Source organism: Pogona vitticeps, chromosome 2, assembly GCF_051106095.1.
Source record: "Pogona vitticeps strain Pit_001003342236 chromosome 2, PviZW2.1, whole genome shotgun sequence".
In the NCBI taxonomy this organism is placed as follows: Eukaryota; Metazoa; Chordata; class Lepidosauria; order Squamata; family Agamidae; genus Pogona; species Pogona vitticeps.
Genome location: NC_135784.1, coordinates 157,151,437 through 157,166,456, shown reverse-complemented (window position 1 = coordinate 157,166,456; position 15,020 = coordinate 157,151,437). Strand labels below are relative to the sequence as shown.

The 15,020-nt window shown below is 42.7% G+C and overlaps 1 protein-coding gene across 2 annotated transcripts in view; it reads right to left on the bottom strand.

The window, feature by feature from the left end:
* The window catches only part of RAB11FIP4 (RAB11 family interacting protein 4), a 222,637-nt gene that overhangs the window by 146,777 nt on the left and 60,840 nt on the right, over positions 1-15,020 (bottom strand). Inside the window, exon 2 of one of the 2 annotated variants that reach the window (XM_020783736.3) lies at positions 9,997-10,084. The exons of the other annotated variant lie outside the window; for it this stretch is intronic. Within the exon in view, the coding sequence (XP_020639395.2) occupies positions 9,997-10,084 (88 nt within the window). The remainder of the gene's footprint in view (positions 1-9,996; positions 10,085-15,020) is intronic. 2 annotated transcript variants of the gene reach the window in all.

Sequence of the window (15,020 nt, the reverse complement as noted above, 5' to 3'; positions counted from 1 at the left end):
TTTGACAGTGAACAAGCTTGTTGAAACTAAGTTCACATACAAACACACAGTTTCCAGCATCAAAGCTAAATATAGAAATTTAATGAATTTCCAGGTCCCTCACAAACCCAGAGCCTGTGCTTCCAGAACTGAGCTGTAGAAGAGGCCAGGTTATTTTTAAATCAATGAATGACTGTCTTGCAGTCTAAAATGTGGCCCTTTTTGTCTCTGCTAAAACCAGTGAAACTGGGAAGGTTGCACTGACCTCTGGGCATTTCTCTTTCTCATTTAGTTCTGAGTGGCAGCATGTATTTTAGGCTGTGACAGTGTGTTCTGTTATTCCCAGCTACAAAGCAGGTAAAGCCAGAGAAAACAGAACACAGATGTCAGGAAAAGGAAATCTAAATTATGTGGATTGTTTTCTCTACTTCTAGGTAGAGAGAAAAAAAGAAGAGGAAGAATAGTAGGCTGGGGAGAGAATAAGGTTGCTTATGAGGAAGAAAATAGCTGGACAAAAGAATTTCAACAGAACAATAATGATGTAGCAGGAAACTTAATCTGCAGTCTTTGCTGCACCTCATTTGTCTCTTGGCACACAAACAAATGGCAATAAAGAAGTAAGATCCAGGGACCCCGATGTTCAGTGCACTGGATTCCATTCTGAAGAGCTGAAGATTCATTCATTCATTCATTCATTCATTCAATTTACATACTGCCCATCTAACAAATTGCTACTCTGGGCAGTGTACAACAGATTAAATGTACAATATACAGTAATACAGATAATAGGTTATCCCAGATGATGACAGGGACATCATTTCTCAGGCTTACGGTAAAGATTTTGGGGGGAAAGGGCAAGTGATCTTAAGAAAAAAATAAATTAAAGAAAAAATCTTCAGAAAAAATACATTAAAATTACATAAAGGTAAAGGTTCCCCTTGACATTTTTAGTCCAGTTGTGTCTGACTCTAGGGGGCGGTGCTCATCCCGTTTTCAAGCCGTAGAGCCAGCGTTTGTCCAAAGACAATTTCCATTGTCACGTGGCCAGCATGGCTTTTTATACGGAATGCTGTTTACCTTCCCACTGAGGTGGTCCCTATTTATCTACTTGCATTTGCATGCTTTCGAACTGCTAAGTTGGTGAGGAGCTGGGACAAAGCGACAGGAGCTCACTCCGTCACATGGATTCAGTCTTACGACTGCGGGTCTTCTGACCCTGCAGCACAGGCTTCTGTGGTTTAGTCCACAGCACCATCATGTCCCAATTACATATCTTAAAGTAAAAGAAAGATAATATACTCTTCCTAAGCCAGCAGAGAGATCCAGAGGGATACAACAGGCTCGGGGAACACGGGAAATCCAATTTCCAAGACAAATGCTTGGGAATGTTCATAGTAGTGACGGCATGCATTCATGTTAAATCTTTAAGGAAATCATATTCATTGTTCTCAGATCGTTCAGCAGTTTGATCTGTTGGTTAATTCATTCATTAATTTGTTAAATTGTTAAACTTTGGAATATCACTTAGAATGGCTGAAGATCAGCACTACAAGTTAATTTAAGGAAAAACGTTGAAAAAGGATCATTACCTCTGCCTTAGACCTACAAACAGGTTTTCAAGTGGTAGCTCCAGAACTGAGCAGGGGCATATCCACAAATTGCAGTGTCCTTCCCTTCAGTTACTTTTACCAAAATCACAGCAGGAGGAAGCTTGCAAGAGTGTGAGTGAATACTAAGCTAGCTTTTCAAGCAACCATTCTTTGTTTTACTACATAGTAATGATCACAATATATTTCTGGGTGGCTTCTCTCCCCCCCCCCCACCTGCCCTGTTTACTTTGCAAGGATCTTTCCACGGTCCTGTTGCAGAAAGCAATTAAATTTTCTGTTCATACCCTTTAGATGTTGATAACAAAAGCTTCTTTGTCGTCAAGCTGTCTTGTGTTGCTGCATCTCAGGACAGTCTTTAAACCATAAATGAGTTTCACACAAATTGCCAAGCTCATTGCAAGAGACCAGGGTAGGGACTTTGGTACATTCATTAAAATGAGTTAAGGCAGGGAGGCAGGTGAGGAGAGAGACCAAAAGAAACCCAGGGAGGGCACAGAAAGGAAGAGGAAGTCAAACAGGCACTTGACATAAAGTAAGGAGTTCAAAGGGGTGTAAGAAGGGACAGTGACTGCTCTGATTCATAGCAATGACAGTATCTCCAGCCACCAGTCGCATTGTCCTTTCTATAATGTGATAAACAGCCTTGCAGCAGTAGTAAAGCTGCTCTTTGATCAAAAGACTTACCATTCATTCCCCTCTACAGAAGGAAGACAAGAAGAATTGGAATGATACATTCAGCTGCACTGGCATCCCCTACAGCAGCCTCACTTTAACATGGGCCAACGTAAGAGCTGTTGTCCACAAGATCTGGAGGGAACCAGGGCTGGGGAAAGTTGTCCTTAATTGTGACCAATCCTGTCAGCAGAACCCTCTTTAAGTTTTTTTTTTTTTTTTGGACTTATATACCGCCCCATAGCGCTACAAGCACTCTCCGGGCGGTTTACAATTTAATTATGCAGGCTACACATTGTCGTCCCCCCCAGCAAGCTGGGTACTCATTTTACCAACCTCGGAAGGATGGAAGGCTGAGTCAACCTTGAGCCGGCTACCTTGGATTTGAACCCCAGATCGTGAGCACAGTTTTAGCTGCAGTACAGCGTTTTAACCACTGCGCCACGAGGCTCTTTTTTTTTTTTTCAAGGCAGACTGGGCTTGCATTTAGGATTGCTACTAATATGCAACCAAATGAAGCTCACATCGTGCAGATGCCCTTGTTGTGAGGGCAGCCAAGGGGGTCATCTCCTGTTTGCTACACACTGCAGTCCTGAAATGAGAGAAGCCACTCTTTGCATGGTGGCAGGTTACGACAAGGAGAGAAGCAATATCCCCCACTGTTGCACAGCACGGTGAGAGTTTATGTTTTATTTCTCTGACATTCAGTTTTCTAACCAGCAACTTAAATTTGTCTTGATCAGGCATCCTTTTAGTCTATTTTTTAGGACTTGGAATGACATATTTGCCTGCTGTTTTGCAGAGTTGCTTTGCCTGGTGTAATACGTATGTGTCTTTTAAAAGATGTTCCCTTATCTTCCCTTGTCCATCCTCCAGGGAGCTCAGAATGATATACGTGAAATTCCCTGCCTGACATTTACCCATCCAGGAACTAGCTTAAATTTGGGGGTGAAAATGACCCTGAAACCAGGTCAGAACCAAAGCCCATTTGGATCCAGATCTTGTCTTCCAGAGTGGACAACTGGTACTCCTGAAGACACCAGTAGGAAGGTATGAATGCAAGAACACTCCCCAGCTGTTTGTCCCCACCCCACCCCCTCAATGCCTCAATCTATCTCAGGGCCATGGAAGTTCTCTAGAGCTGTGTTGGGAGAAATACGTCAAGCTCATTTGTTGAGCTAGAGAAGCTGCTGTTTATCCATGAATGTCACGTCTTCAGTTTTGTTTTGTTTAAATTTTACAGGCACCCTGGGAGGTTTGCATCAAGAGCACAATACGAATAGGTGACTGCATTGACCCGGGCTAGATTGAGAGACATATACATATGTTTTCCTAATGCAGACATCCGCTTGGCTGGCAGCCTAGAAGAAATGCCACCATAAAATTAATTTATCCCTGCAAAGGAAGGAAGGAAGGAAGGAAGGAAGGAAGGAAGGAAGGGAGGAAGGGAGGAAGGAAGGAAGGAAGGGAGGGAGGGAGGGAGGGAGGGAGGAAGGAAGGGAGGGAGGGAGGGAGGGAGGGAGGGAGGGAGGATTTTGATCCTACTTCACTGTATTGTGGGATATGTAAATGCAAATACATACAAATACACGTTCTTTAGAGAGAGAGGGAGATTTTGCCTATGCATGCAAAACTGCCAGCACATATTCTTCCAGATGTGCATCAATACATTTACAACACTCTGTTGCAGTGGTGTCGAACTGTGTCCCTCCAGATGTTCTTGGACTTCAACTCCCAGAAGCCTTCACCACCACCTCTTCTGGCCAGGATTTCTGGGAGTTGAAGGCCAAGAACATCTGGAGGGCCACAGTTCGACACCACTGCTCTATTGTGTCCCTAACCAAAAAAAAACAAAAACAAATAAAACTCAGCCTCAGACCAAAACATTGCCGGTAAATCTATGACAGGTTTCCTCACTGAATTGATTTTAGGTGGCTCATCAGTGAAAAGTCCGGCGGCTACTGCAATTTCACCCTCTGGGAAGCAACACAACTGGGAGCCAATTATGGAGCTGATTGGCATTGTTTCGTTTGGATGTTGAATCTAGCAGAGCAGCAGCATCTTAGAACTACAGAGCTGGAAGGGATAAAGGAATGTCAGCCACAGCTCTAAGACCTTGAAACCTAGACATTTGGAAGTTGGCATGCATATTAAGGGGGCCACCTGCATCTCCACATTGGGACATTTGATTTTCACGACACACTAATTGATTTGAGACAATATAAATCTGTTTGTGGCATTCACTATCATGTTTGGTGATTATGTAGCTAACCTGCCAACGGCTCAACAGGGAACATACCATGCTAGCCACAACTGCTGGTTCTCTCAGCGGAGCTGCTCTTACACTTCAAAAAGAGGAGTGGTGGAGGGAAGGGGGAGATAAATTCCTGCTGCCTGGTAAATTGCAGGGAGAAGGAGGGAGCAGAGGAAATTACTGAAGGAGCATTGGAGTAGGGAGAGAGAAAGAAGAGAAGGAGTACAAGGACTTGGGAGAGAGGAGAATTGTCTGGGTGGGGAGGTGAGAGGAGGGGAAGAGCACCTGGGTGGTATGGAGTGAACACGAGTAGACTGCTCTGCAGAAAAGGAAAGCCTGCTGGGTATGTGGATGGAGAAAGAGGGCCTGCCTGGGTCAGTAGGTGAGTGGATGAAGGGAGGCTGCCTTTGTGTCAAACCAAGTGGGCAATGAGCTACCCATGAGGTACTAGTTCCCATGTATTCAGCACTGGTTAAGCTTCATCTAGAGTACAGTTGTGTCCCACTTAATGATTACCCCATATAACAACAAATCTGCTTCACGACAATGTTTTAATGGGATTTTTTCGCTTTGCAACGATCGGTTCCCTGCTTTGGAACCAATTCTTCACATTACGATGACCAAAACAGCTGATCGTCGGGTTTTCAAAATGGCCTCCGGCTACTCAAAATGGCTTCCCGCTGTTTTTAGGAGGCATTTTTCACTTAACAGGCACCTGAAAATGGCCGCCGTATGGAGGATCTTTGTTAGATGAGCAGGTATTCAGCCCATTGGGATGCATTGAACGGTTTTCAATGCATTTCAATGGGCTTTTTTTATTTCGCTTGATGATATTTTCGCTCTACAGTGATTTTGCTGGAATGAATTAATGTCGTCAAGCAAGGCATCAATGTACTGTGGCAAGTTCTGGACACCATACATCAAGAAGGATGCCAACAAACTGGAGCAAGTTCAGAGGAGGGCAACAAGAATGGTCAGGGGGCTGGAAACCAAGCCTTAGGACAAAACACTGAAAAAACTGGGCATATTTAGCCTTGAGAAAAGAAGACTGAGGGGAGATCTGATAGCACTTTTCAAATACTTGAAAGGCTGTCATACAGAGAAGAGACAGGATCTGTTATTGATCATCCCAGAGTGTAGGACACGTAATAATGGGCTCAAGCTACAGGAAACCAGATTTAGGCTGAATGTCAGGAAAAACTTCTCAACTGTTAGAACAGTACAAGAATGCAACTGGTTACTTTGGGAGGAGGTGAACACTCCAGCACTAGAGCCATTCAAGAGAAATCTGGGCAACAAGCTGTCAGATCTGCTTTGATTTGTATTCCTGCACTGAGCAGGGGGGTTGGACTCGATGGCCGTATAGGCCCCTTCCAACTCTGTTATTCTGTGATTCTATGATTCTGTGCTGAAAGCACATGGGTACTGGGGCAAAGTAAAGGAGAAGGGAGGCCCCGCTTATTCCCCTTCCATGTTCTTTTCATGTAAAAATTAGACCCCCACTTTGTACATGAATGGGTTAAAAATATAAAAAAAAACAAATGTTTCTATGGCATATATAATTTGAGCCCTATCTATATACATGGATTATATTATACTGTTCTGTGGGTAAAAATACCCCTCATCTTTGCTTTGGGAGCAGACTGTACATTTTAGTGCAGCAGTTGGCAACTCTGGTGAGCAGAGGAGGGCCAGATTTTTGCCTCCAGCATTCACCATGGCTTCAACAGGCCTGGACATAGTCAAAAATGTGGTGCAGAGTCATAAGCAGCACTGAATGGATACCTACTTCCAACTTTACTTTGGGGGTGGGGGAGAGGGTTCCCCCCTCCATGTTGATTGGACTGTACTCCATCTTCCCATGTTGCAAAAACTGGTCCTCCTAAAAGTCTCCTGCAGCATGCCCCCCCACTTCCTAACTTTAAAAAAAACCATAGAGGACACAGGTGGGCTCTGCCAGCCCTGGCAACCTCAAAGAAAGTCATGGAGGCCAAAGCAAAGCAAGATGTGCTGCTTATATAATGCCCCATTATAACACTAAAAGCACTCTCTGGGTGGTCTACAATTCAATTATTCAGGCTACCCTCAATGCAGGGCAAGCTGGGTTCTCAATTTACCAACCTTGGAAGGATGGAAGGGTGGGTCAACCTTGAGCTGATTACCTGTGCTTGTTGTGATTGAACTCAGATTGTGAGCAGAGTCTTTGATGGCAGTATTAATCACTGCATCATGAGATTGCATTTTGCTCATGCCAGCTACAGTGAAACCCAGAGAGGAAGCCTCATTTTCTAACCTCTTCACTGAAGAAGAAATAGTCCCCACTTTCCACCTTCATTTGCCATATATGTTTGGTGTGAAGACAATACAGAAAACAATAATCTATGCCACCTTGAGCTCCTGAGATTATTGGTGGGGAGGATGGGATGTAAAGGGAATGGTAATTCTAAATGCTAATAGAAACACGAGCAGTTGGCATATAATGACCAGTTAAGCTTTGAAGAGCCTTCCCAAAGCACATCCCTGTGACAGAATGTGAGAATGAGAGAAATTCCTCCAAGGTTGTCACGTAAACACAGATATCGTTGAGGCACAGCTGGTCGTAGTTCTGCTTCAGGCACAGCACAGGCCAGAAATATGGGTTTGACATCAGCCTACTCAAATTCCGACCATGACAGAAAGGAAAACAGTGTTTCTCAGTACTGTATTCTTTTGAGTGGGACACAGAGGGGGGATTTTTTAAACACAGCCACTAGAGGGAGATCACTTTTCAATTTTTAGAGGAAAAAACAAATAGCAAACAGAACAAAAAGAGAGAGATTTATGGCATTGTGATGATCTTGGCACAAACTTTCATCATCAGATGAATGAAGTGTTAACTTGTGTTATGAGGGGGAGATTGTACACAATGTGGTCCTAACTCTGCCGCCGAAATTGTGTGTATGTGGGGAATTTTTTAACACAAATCCTGTTCATGGCTGATCCAAAATCATCCTCAGTGAATTTCAGTGTGAAAGATTCACATATAAAACTGGAGAATTTTTGTTGCAAAAGCTTATATGTAGCACTCACTTTATTGCCTTCCTTGAAACCCTGTAGTCTTTAGAGTGTCCTTTCTCCGACTTGGTGCCCTCCAGATGCTTGGGACTACAAATACCAGCATTTCTGACCATTGGCTATGCTAGTTATGGCTGATGGGATATGAAGTCCACAACAATTGGTGGGTGGTTTGGGAGGGTGCTTTTGGCTAATTAGATCACTAGAAGTGTGGCAGATGGGCATCTCAGTCATGTCTCAGAAAGGATTTCATTGGGTGGGATTAATGCCCCAAATTGTTGGAGCTACAAACTTCAGGTATTGTGGCAGATTTATGCTATGTTCAGAAAGGAGGATAGGTTTCCCTCAGATCCCAGAATCATAATCCTTCCTTAGAAATGTAGGATGGTTTGCAATGGATGATAGCTTCCCAGATCTGTGCCTCTTCCTTTGGCTGTTCAATTAAGGTGTAGAGATTGAATGATGTTGCTTAGGCAATGGCATTATATCTCTGCTGCCTCCTCACCTGTCACCTCAAGCATAAACTGCTGCACTAGGGAATGCCAGTGATGCCACAGCTTGCCTTTGGAAGAGTAAGTGTGTTATATCACAATGGGGTGGGACCTTCTGGGTCCTAGGAACATGGGGCAATTGATGCCTCCAACCAACAAGGAGGCTTAATTTTTCAATGGGTCTCTTCACTCAGCCATGAAGAGCCCAAGGTTTCCCTCCCTTGAGTTAGTTGTCCTTGCAGTCTGTGAGCATCCCTTTCGTGCACAATTGGGAATCACTGCATTACTCAGATACCAGTGGGTTGTATGCCACTGGTTATTAAAATCATGCAAATAATTGTGTAGCATTCTAAAAACACTATTTCCCTGCTCCCATGTTAAGCATAAATCACAGTGGTGAAATTGTTGCTAATTAACAAATTGTCACCCATATTCCTGATAAGCTCACCAAGTCATATGACAGGGCATGACAAAGAATGCAAGTGGCAGCTTATTAATTTGTGGCAGTTCATGGCTGCGATTTCTGCCATTACACATATGCCAGGGTAAATCCATGATAGAATTCTGTCCAATATCACAGCCAAGGGTGGCACAGGTACATGTAGTTACATGACTATGCAGTGGCAGAGTGGCTAAGCCATGGTCCCTGACTATCTCATGCACTTCTCTCCACTTCTGTCTAGATGGCTTAGCTAAAAGGGTGGAATTTCCTATTACAGGATAAAGCAATGGCCAACCCTCCATTGGTGGCTTTAGAGGGAATATCTATCTATCTATCTATCTATCTATCTATCTATCTATCTATCTATCTATCTATCTATCTATCTATCTATCTATCTATCTATCTATCTATCTATCTATCTATCTATCTATCTATCTATCTATCTATCTATCTATCTATCTATCCATCTATCTATCCATCCATCCATCCATCCATCCATCCATCCATCCATCCATCCATCCATCCATCCATCCATCCATCCATCCATCCATCCATCCATCCATCCATCCATCCACCCACCCATCCATCCCGCCCATTTGGCTATTAATACCAATCTGGACAGTTAACAACATGATAAAACAAACAACACTTAAAGAAATATAAGCATAATAATTATACAAAAGCCAAAATTAAACATCCCAATGCACATACACAAAAGACGAAGTCAAAGCCATCTATTTAAAAGGAGGTTGCACAAAACCCATGGGGTTAATAGCCCTCAATGACTCTATTAGTGTCATTTGGTAATTAAGACCCAGTTCATGTTCAGTTGTGGGTGGTGGGGAAAGGAAAGCGTGTAGATCAAGGAAATAGCATGAGAGGAAAAGGTTAAGAAAAAATGGCAAGAGTTACTGTCCCTTATTTGCAGATCCTGTAGTAGGAATGAGCTGCTTGTATAATCATATTTGGTTGTTCAGTTGCTCCTATGATGATGAGGAGGAAGGAAACAGGCTCACTGATCTCTGCTTGTCTATGGTTCTCAACAAACAGAGCAGAGCCCCAATTTTGACTTTTTTCCTCCAATGCTTGGAGGCTGGCAAAGACATAATGGAAGCAATAGAATTCCAAAGTGCATCTCCCGCCCCATGCAAATTCATTCACCCCAAACAGCTCCTTTAAAGTTCAAAGTAAAACAGTTGCCAGCCTCTCCTGTACAGAATTGCAAGCAAATACAGAAAGTATAAAATACACAAGATCATCTAGGGCTGAGGCCCACAAATGTCCTTGGAGTACAACTCCGAGATGCCATGGCCAGCACAGGATTTGTAGCCCAAGAACTTCTTGGGCCCCAAATTTGGGAACCAATGATTTAGGGTTTCAGTGGTTTGGAGCTATGTACCTGATGCATTGCTGGGTCAGAGACTACCAAAGTTACATATCAGTTGCTTTAAGCTTACCGAAAGAGTATACAACCACAACATCAACACTGCCTACCTTTGATAGCAAACACTCCATGGCAGAAATCTTTGAAGTTGATTTTGCCCATATCATTTGGATCCAAGTACTTGACAAATTTTTCAACCTTGAAAATATAATAAAATAAAACATTAGATAAAGGGCAACACCTTTTCCTAAGAGAGAGAAGGGGTGAGAAATACAGATCTGTTTTCTCCTGCAAGAATTTTCACTCAAGGTGTCTACAAAGTCATTTTAAAATAGTAGCACTAAAACAAAATAAGTTACAAATATTAAATATAATTAAGCCCATTTATAGTATTAAAATACAAATAAGATTAAAACACTTAGATTTTACACATCTAAATTACAATACTAATATTTTCTTTGGATAAGATGGATCCAAGTCCTTTAGATCGTTATTGCTCTTAATCCACACCCGAAGGAGACAGGTGGGGGCATCAAGAGTGGCTCTCTTCTTAAACTACTTCTTAAGCTGTTCCATCATATTGGCAATTCAAACAGGAAGGCTTTCTTTGGTTTGTTTCCAGTGCTAGCATGTGCTGGAAACACATGCTAGCACTGGAAACAAACACAGAGTGATCCTACCTGCACCACAAAAGCAGAAACCCCTGGACAGGGACCCAGAAAGTTTGGGGTATGACTGCTCTAGAGGTGGCTTGGTTTGTTCGAGCAAAGACATCACCTGATTTCTGTCTCTAGGAGCAAACCCACCCATTCTGGAGCAGAACAAACAGTGGGCCAAATGCCCAGATAGTCACCATCATAGTTGACATAGAACTTGTCAACATCTTGTAAGTCAGCCATCATCAACTTGGAGCCTTCTGGTGGGAGGGGGCTGCAGCTCCCACCCTCAACACCCCAGGTAGCTCTCATATGTAAAGTGTTGATAAGAGGGTGATCTAATACGAGGCATTCAAGATGGTATGGAAGATTTAGTGATTTCCACAGCTTGAAGAAAACTTTGGGAAAGGGAGAGGCTTTAACCTGGGAGAGCATATCTGCATCTGTGTACGTTGTGTGTTGTTGAGTGGAAGAGTCAGAGGAGATATCAGATCTTCACTGGGAAAATAATGAAATCAAGAAAATTAAAAATGGATAGGAAGGGATAGGGATGGGCATGTTGGAGGTGGGGTGGCTATCTATGTCAAAGATGGGGCAGAATTCAGCAGAATGGAGGTGGACGGTGGGTCTGACTCCATCATAGAATCACTGTGGGTTAAACTACCAGGCCAAAGGAGCAATGTGATAGTGTGACGGGGTGCTATCGTCCTCCATAATAAAAACTTGAGGGGGACCTTGAAATGAGGAGACAAATCAGGGAGGTGTCCAAAAGGGACAGGATTGTCATCACACAGGACTTCAATCATCCTCACATTGACTGAGTCAATGTGTGCTTGGGTCAAGAAAGAGAGACTGGGTTTCTTGACATGCTAAATGACTGTGCCTTGGAGCACCTTGTCACGGAGCCCACCAGGGGACAGGTGACTCTGGATCTAATATTGTGTGGTACTCAGGACTTGTTTAGGGATATGAATGTCACTGAGCTGCTAGGGAATAAAGGGCATTTTCTTTGGATAAGATGGATCCAAGTCATTTACAGCTTTCCAGGGAAGATTGTGGAAAGCCTCATCCGAGATAAAATTAAAACACATAGAACAAGCCTTGCTGAGGGAAAATCAGTTCTGATCGATGTACCTCAAAAAAAAAAAAAAAAAAAAAAAAGACATAGTGGAACTGGAAAAGGTGCAGAAGAGAGTGACTAAAATGATGACTGGGCCAGGGCACCTCCCGTATGAGGAAAGGCTACAACTTTTCAGGCTTTGTAGTCTCGAGGGGGACCATGATTGAGACATAAAATTCCACAGCGGATGGATGAAGTGGACAGAGGGAAGCTCTATTTCCTTTCATGCAATACCAGAACCAGGGGACATCCACTCAAATTGAGTGTTGGGAGGGTGAGAACAGACCAAAGAAAATATTTCTTTACCCAGCATGTTGTTAGTCTGTGGAACTCCTTGCCACAGGATGTGGTGATGGCATCTGGCCTAGATGCCTTTAAAAGGGGATTGGACAGAGTACTGGAGGAAAAGTCTATTGCAGGTTACAAGCCATGATGGCGATGTATAATCTCTAAGCTTAAAAGGAAGGTACTTTAAAATGTGAGATGCAGGGGAGGGGTATCAGGAGACAGGTATCTGGTTGTCTCCTGTGATCCCAGAGGCATCTGGTGGGGCCGCTGTGAGATACAGGGAGCTGGATTAGATGGGCTCTTGGCCTGATCCAGCAGGGCTTTTCTTATCTTCTTATGTTAAGAGAAGAAATTGTGTCTCTTACAGTGAAAAAATGGAGTCTGAGTGCTATATTACAGAGTAAGGAAATAAACCAAGCTGAAGGGAGCAGGAGCTGCTGAATCCTGGCATGACCTAGATTCTCGGCTTTCTGATTCCTTACATATGAAATGAACTACTACAGGCTTTTTCAAGGGTCCTCAAACAAAGCAATATGGATTGCTTTGCATGCCTATTTCCTTGGCTGCCAATCTATGCAAGTTATAGGATGCTGCCATATCTCTGGTGTCCAGAAAATGTCAGTGTGATTGAAATGTCTGTACCATATTCCCAGCTTCTCAGAGACATTTGTATGGGCTACTGGCAGCACAGTGGATGGAACTAAGTGGCCCTAAACAGCTCTGTTCTCCTCTTTTGAGATAATCAGTTTTAATTGCATGTGGTCATTTGGGATTATCTCCTCTTCTCATTCTGATCACTTTATAATAATGCCTTCGGTGCAAATGATGATGGAAAAGTGTCTCTTGCAGGATGTGCTCTGTCCAAGAGAAGAGTGGGATCTTAGGTGCAAAAGGACTCTAGAAATGACTTCTGTCTGTGTTGTTTCATTTTGTGTGTGTTCATGCACACCCACACAGATCACAAAAGTGGGGGAAAGGATGCAGGTTATTAGTAGTCTCATGAGAGCTTCACATGTCTATTAAGAATTAAGAGGGCTGATGGAATGTATAGGCACTGTACACCATCAGTTCCACTAGCAAAGATTTGTGGGATTGTCAATAAATATGATAGTTTTAAAATCTAAGGGCGGGCTTGTTTAGCATTTAGTGGGCAAAACTGTATCCATTTAAATGTGCTGCTGAATTGGACACACCATATAATGTCCATTGCATGCACAGCCCTGATATTAAAGAAATATAATCTAGTGCCAACCATTCTTTTTTTTAATAAAGATCAATATTTCCTTATTACATCCCACCAAAGGCCTGCCTTTTATTACGTCTGTATAAGGGCAGACTGCTGAGTGTCCTTTCAAATTTCCATGGAGCTCTTATTTCCATTGATCCTTTTTTATCAGGAAAATGCCTCTTTAGTAGAGGAATCAATTTTACCATGATTTTTTTAAAAATAAAATGTCATCTTTCTAATATAGGCACACTCCTTAAGGTGGCTTGCAAAAAATCATAATCATAATGTTACCATAACATTAGAATATCAAATAAAATTTAATGGAAGGACAGAACAGTTTTTTTAAAAGGTAAAATGAAAATTTCTGCTCATGGAGCCCTTCTTCATCTCCCAGTCAAACTTGTGTTGACTGTAGACAGGACATGGATAAAACATATCTGCCAGATATTAGACAGTGAGCAGCCTCGTATAAGAGAAGACTACCTCTGATATATCCTGGATCCAAGCTGTTAAGGGTTTTAAGACAATGAGCAACACTTTGAATTGTCCCCAGAAACCAAATGGCAAGCAGGACAGCTGTTGGAGGAAATGTGTAATATGAATCTAAGACCAAGAGTACCTTGCTAGAAGGCTTGCAGCTACAAACTGACCTTTGCAAAGCATCTTCAGAGCAAGTCTCATCTAGAGCATATTACAGTAATCCAGCCTTGATGTTTCTAAATCATGTACAACAATGATCAAATGTTCAATTAACTTTAAAAAAAACAGCACATGGTGGGGAATACCATCTTGTTCAGGAAGGCAGGATTTTAGAATTGAGCCAGTATTTTTTTAAATGATTTTTTTTAGTCATTATGAAATGTGAACACAATTCTGTCTAAAAACTGTAATAATATTTGGTTCTGGTTCCTTCAGAATAGGATTACAGGCCATCGAGTGGAATCTATGGGGATCAAATAGAATGAATATTCATTCAGCACCATGGACAGCTATCAGCCTCAAAGAGAGGTTAGCTAAACCTCAGGCTCCTTTTCATATCCAAAGTGCAGTGGCAACTCTGGTTGTGAACCCTCGGTGCCGCTCAGGAAATACAAACTGACCAGCTCTGTCCCAGCAGCATATCTCTGTTTCTAGAGGAGTAAGTCTTCTCAATCCCAGATCTCAGTTGACATCCTTGTTCCCTTCACCCACTTTTCTAAAACTCCAGAATCTGGCTCCAGTGATTTCCATTGTTGCAAGAGGCATCATATGCCCACACAAGACAGAAGTGTACAGTATGTGTGTGTGTGTGTGCTATCTGGGGGAAAATACATAAAATACTCAATTACGTTATTAGACACATTGTTATTACACAAGGCTGACTTGCACAAATACTGTATATGGATGGCTTAGGGGTTGCAAGACTACATTTAGTGTCGAACTGACATGTGCGAAAGAGCCGTCATAGATCCAATGCCATAGGAATGAATGATGACACTTCAACTCAGTGAAATACAATGCTTTTCAACTGAAGCTGCTCTGATGTCCCTTAGTAAATAATTGGGAGAACAGCACAGAAGCAGACATCCTGCTTCTGCCTGCTTCAGGCGTGATCAAAACCCAGCCACATTGGCTGGAATTCTCTTCATCTTGTCAATGTGCACAATAGCCCTCTTGGGCACCCAGCTGCTGAAATATACCAATGGCACGAGGAAGTGATCACTACCCCAGCAAACACATCTTCCTTGCACAAGCATCACCCTTTTGTTTCTAACAGGGTGACTTCCAGCTTGTGCAGAGTGGACACATTTCATTATTATGAACAGGATTCATAACAAAGCCAGTCCAAGGCTGAGGTCCATC